The 8,105-nt window shown below is 35.9% G+C and overlaps 1 protein-coding gene across 1 annotated transcript; it reads left to right on the top strand.

Moving 5' to 3' along the window:
* Window positions 1-1,685: 1,685 nt before the first annotated feature.
* On the top strand, window positions 1,686-7,504 carry LOC145776178 (interferon regulatory factor 5-like). Its single transcript, XM_082587580.1, has 6 exons — window positions 1,686-1,865; window positions 2,364-2,550; window positions 2,905-3,098; window positions 4,350-4,557; window positions 4,969-5,079; window positions 5,794-7,504. Exons 1-6 carry the CDS (start codon window positions 1,686-1,688, stop codon window positions 6,444-6,446), a joined length of 1,533 nt encoding a protein of 510 aa, XP_082443706.1. The 3' UTR covers window positions 6,447-7,504.
* Window positions 7,505-8,105: the final 601 nt, after the last annotated feature.

Consider the following 8,105-nt stretch of genomic DNA (forward strand, 5'->3'; position numbering starts at 1 on the left):
AATTTTCGAAACTTTTTGAGTTTTATTTAAAAAGTGCACCTAGTAAAGTAGCAGTTTTAACGTTCTGCAAATTTACACGTTTACATGATTCTATTCGAGGAAAGCTACACCCCCTGCCAATTCCCAATAATGAAAGCAACCTTTTTCAATTAGTCAAGATTTTGCATTTTGAATTATTTTCCGATTTGAATTGGAGTGTACTGTCATCCACTTCATGCTTTAATTTCTACTTTGTTATCTACTTCATGCAGTAATAATGTAATATTGCGTGTCAATGCGTGACAAATTGTGAGGCGGAAATTTATTGGTCTTACATAGGAGTTGCTTGTTACATCATAGAAAAAATTACGAAAACTTGTCCTGTAGAAGTTTGAGGAGGGAATTTATTGGTCTGACATAAGTTAGGAGTTGCTTGTTACATCATAGAAAAAATTACAAAAAGTCGTCCAGTAAAAGTTTTCCCCGACATTCCAGTTTTATTCAGCTTAAAGATGCCACCGAAAAAGCGTTCAACTGTTGCAACTGTTTGATCTATTTGCAAGCAATGAAACAAGATCATTAATGCTTCCAAACGTGGTCTGCATTGTGAAAATATACTTATCGTTGCCTTCCACCACCTGCGAGGCGGAGCGATCGTTTAGTAGTGCACTCAGGCGCATAAAAACCTACTTGTGATCTACCATGACGCAACAGCGATAGAACCACATCCTAATTTTAAATGTTTATCAAGCTGAAGCTTAACGGTTACAACTTGACCAGTTGATTAACAGTTGAATTCACAGAGCTGCCGTTCGCAAAAATACTTTTGCCAAATGTTAAGTGTCAGAGCGACAACGTAACAATAAAATTCACGACATACTTTCTGTGCTTTGTTGTAAAGTTGCTTTGTAAATAATCGAGCTACAAATCAGGTGTGAATAGACAATTGCATCTACGAAACACGCTTAGTAAAAAACAAAAACATGCAGTTTGAAAGTTTTTAGGTTGCCATATTGTGCTATCCGCCACCCCGTGCAAAAATAAAAGTCGGCGCCTATGCAGCCAACCTTTGAATCAGAAATATAGCACATAGATGATGTTTCCAGGAGAAATCTATGCAGTATTAGTTAAATGGTGTAAACCAGTTATAAATTTATACATTTCTACTCTATATAAAGCTTTTGGTAGAGAGTTTGCTTTGTTGAACCATAGTTTGCTTTGTTGAACCATAGATTTCTCTCTATTCTATATGTACGAGTATTATGGCTGAATTTTGAACATAAGCTTATAAATTTGTCATCTAATATTTTTGTTGTTTCATAATTTTTTTTTTGATAATTATATTTTCAGCCAGAAGCTATTCTAAAAGAATCATGGCCACTGACTAGTAGACCGTATGGTCATTTCGTTGTCTACCTATCAATAACAAAACTTAAACATTGTATTTATTATTTTTTTATGTCTCTTCTGTGTTTTGTTTTTTTGATAGAATAAACAACTGATTGATTGAATCAGATATTTTGTCCCATTGATCCATTTTCGATTAGGTTCATTACACACAAATACACCTAGGTGATACAAAACTGAGAAAAACAGGACAAAATGAGAATCACATGAATCAAACTAAACTTATATTTTACCAAATTCAAAGATACTTCTTGGACTTTTAGTAGTTGCTGTTGGCAGAGTTATACATTCTTCTGAATATGGCATTTCAACAAAGTGAAGAGGAATTTAAACTTCCTTTAAGGCAGTGGCTAATAAAGAAGATTGAGCAAAGACAATTTGATGGCTTAGAATGGGTGGATGAAAGTCGTCAACTTTTTAAGATACCATGGACGCAAAAGGGCCACCCAAGTTGGGAGCAACATTACGAAATATTTATTGTAAGTTTGAATAGGCTAGGCTATGATTCAGTATATTGTATATATGTATTATTATTTGGTTATTTTCAGTTTGCACAACACCCTATTATGCATTTATGTTGACTAGTCTTAAGTTTTTTTATTACTGTTTTTATTTCATGATTCATCTTGTCATTACCGTTTGACATGTAGACTATGTATGACTGAGATCACTTTTGGCAACTGTTTTTTCTTATGATATGTTTTCCGTGTCCCTTTTTACATCAACTAACTTATATATGCTTTTAACATAAAAAAATGAATATCATGTTAGCTATATAACTATGCTTACCTATTGTTTAAAAAGATTATTGCATTTCCATTTTAGGTTTTATTTATTAATTTCTAGTTTGTGGTATTATAAACGACTCAAGGTTTTCTTTTTTGTTTGAGATCTGAAAAACTACATTGCAATCTTTGTTTTGTACTCCAGTACGAAATGTACAGTTGTGCACTGTTAAAGAATAAGTTACCATTTAGGCTTGGGCAAGGCATCGAGAGAATTATGATGAAAAAAATCCCCCTGACGACAAGAAATTAAAGGGAAACTTTCGTTGTGCATTAAATAAATCCGATGATTTTGAAGAAATCAAGGCAGAGAGCAAAACCAATCAACAAACCGGAAATCACAAAATTTTTAAACTTTTAACTCCAGCTGAAGTGAAAGGTTTGTGTTTTGTTGATTGAATTTAAACAGATATTTACTGGCTAGTTTAAATATGAGTTGATTTAAACAGATATTTACTGATTGAATTTAAACAGATATTTACTGGCTAGTTTAAATATGAGTTGCACTTTTTCATTTTTAAGTACCGGTACATGTAATATGAATATCAAAGAATACACTTTTATTAATTATATATAAGTAATCCAGTACTTTATTATTAGTTCTAACTGTTTATTTGCTATTGCAAGTAAAGTTGAATGCACTCAGTTTATTTACTTCCGATGCAGTATCCTATTGGTTTTTATACACATTTTTCTTTAAATTACTAATGCAATTGCAACGCAATTTTTGCAGCTAAAAGAGAAACTCGCAATCGCAAACGGTCTCATCCTCCTTCTAATAACACACCGGCTGCTCATAACTCACTGGACATGCCCGAGCAAAAAAAGCCAGTTGAAGATGACCAATTTCCTGTCATGTCTGGTGCAACAGCAGTTTTTCAAACCGGTCCAGTATTGGTGGACCCATGCGATATACTTCGTGAATCAGTGAGTTGTACCCAAGACATCAAATAAACGTGTTTTTTACACTGGTTCAACGTCTGTAAACGTTGTAAATGTAAGACTGTAGACGACAATGTAAAACACTATTGATTTGCTGTCTGGTATTGTTGCTACTTTTGTTACAAGTACATTTCATGCAAGCGATATTGTTTTTAGCATATTCTCCTTGGTCGATGTACGAGTAACAAGTTTCAATTTGATCCTTAATGCAATTTAAACCAAATATTAACACATGGTATATTATATTGCAAAAACCTCAAAACGATAAACGAATTCACTCATTAGAAAAACAGTAAAGTTTTGTTTTGTGGTCGGCTTCTTTCGCTTAAATACTTTTCAGTTCAATAGTCAAAGTATCAACCTTTTGGACATTTTAATTATGGGTCTGCTACTATTCGGTGAGTCCGATTCGGTGAGTCTGATTCAGTGAGTTCCTAACCTCTAACTCTAACCCCTATCCCTAACCCTTAACCCTAAAACGGCAATGATAATTAGGCTACGGTACCCGATAATTAAAAAAAAAAATTAAAAAAATCACTAAATAAGGATCGGACTTACCAAATCGGACTCACCGAATCGGACTCACCGAAACGGGCCATTCCGTTTAATTATAGTATACATTTGTAATATGTTAACAGTTTAATAGTTCGTATTTTTACTTTGTTCAAGTTTACACAATTTAAAAGTCGTTCTCAGCTACTTCGTCATAAACCAAATTTAGTTTTGTTTTGCTTTTTGTTTACCTCAACCACTTGCTTAATACGCCCACTAACACCTACATCACTATTCAACGGTAATTCAGACAGAGCAGGTACTATGAATAGTACGTCAGTCCTTAATCGTTGTTTTTGTCTATGACAGTCCGCTGAGTTTTAAATAACTTTGAACAGTAAACAAGTTATGTAAATATGATTTCCGTGAGAAGAATGTTGCATGTTCGAAGCGTTTCTTTATCAATGCTTGGTTGCTACATTCACATTGTACACAACAAGTGTTGATTGAGAGTGAGCAATCAGACTGCTATTGCTATGCTGAAAAACCATGATCATCAATACAAACCTATTTAATTCATCTGATTTTTTCCGTATATATGGTATTAGAACAGTCGGTTGGTTAATCAGGTCATATATATATACTTTGTACTTTTAATGTTTTACTTTAGATTGTGTCAGAATTTTGTTCCTTGCATATTCAAGCTTCATTTGCACGTTCGAAAATTCTTTGTTTCGAATTTAGCGCCTAGACGTCACCCGTCCCTTGCAACCCAACCTCGCCCTTTCTGGTGGCCTTCCCGAGTACAATTCCTTTCAACTTGAACCTATGATTCCGGTCGAACAAAGCGGCTTCGAGGAAGTCACCGTACCCATCCAAGGAACTATGAAGCACCAAACTGTTGAAGACAGCTTGGCTTTCATTGATACAATACTAGTTAGTCCGGGCCCAGGTAGGTTATATTGAGTTGTTTTGAGTATGCGTTTTTGCTGTTCAGTTTAGTTATAAATTTCTGACCCTTACAGCGAAAACAATACATGCCAGCATAGCAAAGGTCTAGAAAAAGCAACACATTAATTGAAAATCATTTCAAAATCAAGTCACATCGTATTCACGTAAATTTTACATCTGTAAGACAAATGGTAAACTTTTTGCAACAACACAAATTTTTATTGGAATACCTGTCTATGTGATTTGAAAGATGAAAACCCCAGGTGTTTTGACACTTTCCCTTAACTTGTCGTTTGTGAAACTACAAAACTAGAGAGCTGATTTTGTATGAAAGCCAACTAAGTTTCTGCTATCGTGTTCAAACTTGGAATCACAGCTCATTGTTATCATTTTACGATCAATATCACTGCAGCACCTTCTCCTGAAGTTGTTGACTTGACGCAAACCAGCCCTGCTTCCATCGACCAATCCCTTCCCCAGTTTCAATCTATCGAAGGTTTATTGAAAAAGTTCAATATCAACTGTAAGTTTGGTTATATGATTGCTACCTTTGTACCATATTATTTTAATAAACGATGACATTCTAAAATTTGAACTTTTTTTTTTATGCGGTTTGAAACAAATAGGTGTTAACTTTAATATTTTTCCGCTTAAGCTTTTTTTAAGCACAGTGCATATTTCTTCAACCACAGACATATACAACCAAGCAACCACACGGCATTTAACATAATCCATTAAAATTGAACATAAACTATAAGCTACAAGCATTTTCGGCCATACACACGTTAGCCCTTATCAAGTAACAAAAAATAACTGCTTATCATATCTACAATTAAAATGAATAACTGATCTAAACACTGAATTGAAAAACGAAATGCAAAATGAAACGGCAGAGCATAGGAGAAAGGCACATCACATGGCGTTTAAATTACGCGAGGCAAAGACGCATTATATGACGCATCAAGAAAAGACGTTGAGTAAATAAGAAGCGCCTAAGGCAAACAACTGTGTATTGAGGCGAGGATTGTATGAGTTTATTAGCAAAGCTTCGTGGATTTTAGTGTCAAACTCGGTGGAACATTTACGCATAATTATGAAAAATTGTATATGTCTGTGGTTGAAGAAAGTGACCTCTTTACCAAAATTGTGTATATTTCAGATATCTATTTATCATGTGCACTATGTTTTCAACACAGTGTATCAGTGTTTTTAACGTTCTTGTTTTCGCTTACATCAGGTGATCAACTTTCACTGTTCAGAATAACGGTGTACTACGAAAAAGAGAATGTTTCTCAGTACGTTGCCGACTTGTCAAGGGGGATACGATTAATGTATGGGGATCCGGAAAAGCAAAAGACCATTCTTGATGTGTTTGGAAAAAACTTTAATGAATTCGATCTTGTTCCTTGGGTGCTGCCACCATATTCAGGAAGTAACAGACACGTGACCAAAATCCTCCAATCAACGGACTTGGGAATTCTTTTAAAAATGGACGAGAGGAACGTCCTCAGAGGAACGCGTCTGTGCCAAAGTCAAGTGTTTTACTTCGAATCGGACGACGAGAACAGCACCAGCACGAAGATGATCAGACAAGAGCAAACCGAGTTATTTTCTTACTTGAAATGCGTACGAAAGTTGATCCAATGTCAAATAGACCGCACGAACGAGCAGGCTGACGTTGAGACAGCGCTCGTAATCGGAACCAAACCCAAAACCCCCCGATCCAGCTCATTGGTCAGTGTTGTGCTGGAACCAATAATTGCTCCTCATCTGAAGGAACACTTCAGTATTGTGGACCGATCATCTCTGCTGGCGATCAGTCAGCAAAACTCCTTAGACCAACTTGTTCGTATGTTAGATGACCTTGACATGAACAGTTTTGTGACCTAAGCCGTGCTACGATTTGTAACGACTATACAGTAATAACTCTTATGGCACTTTTTATGACTTAGCTGCTGTAGATAGACCCTGCAAACACGTCGTTTGTCAATGTCATAAGATATTACTTGTAACGTGTTGTTTATTTCATGATATCACATTGCATAGTCGATATTTTATGCTGATTAATAACTCCAGGTAAAACCGAATATTAAGTTCCCAATAAAGTTAATATTTTGTCAGTGTTGCCCTTTGTTCAAGACGTGTGCAAGGTTCTAATGCAGAAAACCACTTGAAGAAACCATGAACTTTACTTTCATCACGCATTTGTGAAATTCTAATTTTGTTAATATTTTAGCCATTACTATAGTATAATACTATTTTTGTTTCTGTAGCAATTTATCAATCTGAAACATTTTTTATTATTTTGTGTGTATCGTTATAACTCAAATGCACATTTCCTGCTGTACATGCGTTTTCCAATGTTCATATCTGTATGCTAATTGCCGATTACTGCTGATTATTTTGTTTGCATAAGTTTGAAGGAGCGGCTTGCTTTCTCCGTGTAAGCACCATGTTGTTATGATGTAATAATACTTTAAACTTCTTATCGTAATGTTAAATAGTTACTCGTGACCACGTTCAAGAATAGGGATGGGCAATTCAGAATAATTCACTATTCTAGAATTATTCCGGAATACTAAACCGAATCCAGAATCGAATCCAGAATACTGAATCCTATTAACTTCCAGGCTCCAGCAACACAAAAAGTAAAAAATTTCAGACACAAAAGCTACACAATCAAAGTAAATGTTTGTTGCAATGCAACACATTAAGGCATTCTAAATGACTTCCAGCCAAATGGGAGCAGTGTTGCCAGATGATGGAAGCCGCTTGGCAACAAAAAGTAACTAAAATTTCATCAGATATTTAAAACACCCTAAACAAGCCCGTAGCCAGCCGAGGGCCAGGGAGGGCATCGCCCCCCGCCCGGAAAAAATTCCGCCCCCCCCCCTGGCAAAATCCCAACATTCTCGAGCAACATCATCGAGCAACAGCAATTATAATGATTTTGCCCAAAAAAAATTGTCGGCCCCCCCTAAAAAAAATTTCCCCCCCCCTTGCTCTGCGGTCTGGCTACGGCCCTGACCCTAAATAAAGCAATTTCGCTTAAATACAAATAGTTTTTAAGACTTAAGACACTGCCATCATCCATATGCAGAGCTCTTGCAAAACGTTTTCTATACGAGCAGGGATTATTTGCTAAAAAGTTTAAAAAAATTGAAAAAACTTTCTTGAAAAAAATTGAGTAAGAAAAATTTCACCAGATTTCACCAAAAAGTTATCTGGTTCCAAGGTCAAAAAGCTTGGCAAGAAAGACCTCTAAATTTCACCAGAATTTTTTAATTTGATATTCTATTTCCCCATCTGGCAACGCTGAACGGGAGCGCAGCTTAGCTTCCGTCCAGCCGCAGTCGAAAAGAATCGCTCGAAAGATGCTGAGGTGTTTCAGAGCCAACTCCTTTAGCAAGGGGCATCTGCTCAATGTTGTTACGCCCACCATTCAAACTATCGGAGAGTCGCATACGCACGTGGATTGAAAAAAAGCATTGCACGATTGTGCATATTGTAAACAAAGCGTGAAGAAAATTGCGCGCTTAGTTTCTTTGG

This window comes from Aplidium turbinatum, chromosome 8 (genome assembly GCF_918807975.1).
Source record: "Aplidium turbinatum chromosome 8, kaAplTurb1.1, whole genome shotgun sequence".
NCBI classification, from domain to species: Eukaryota; Metazoa; Chordata; class Ascidiacea; order Aplousobranchia; family Polyclinidae; genus Aplidium; species Aplidium turbinatum.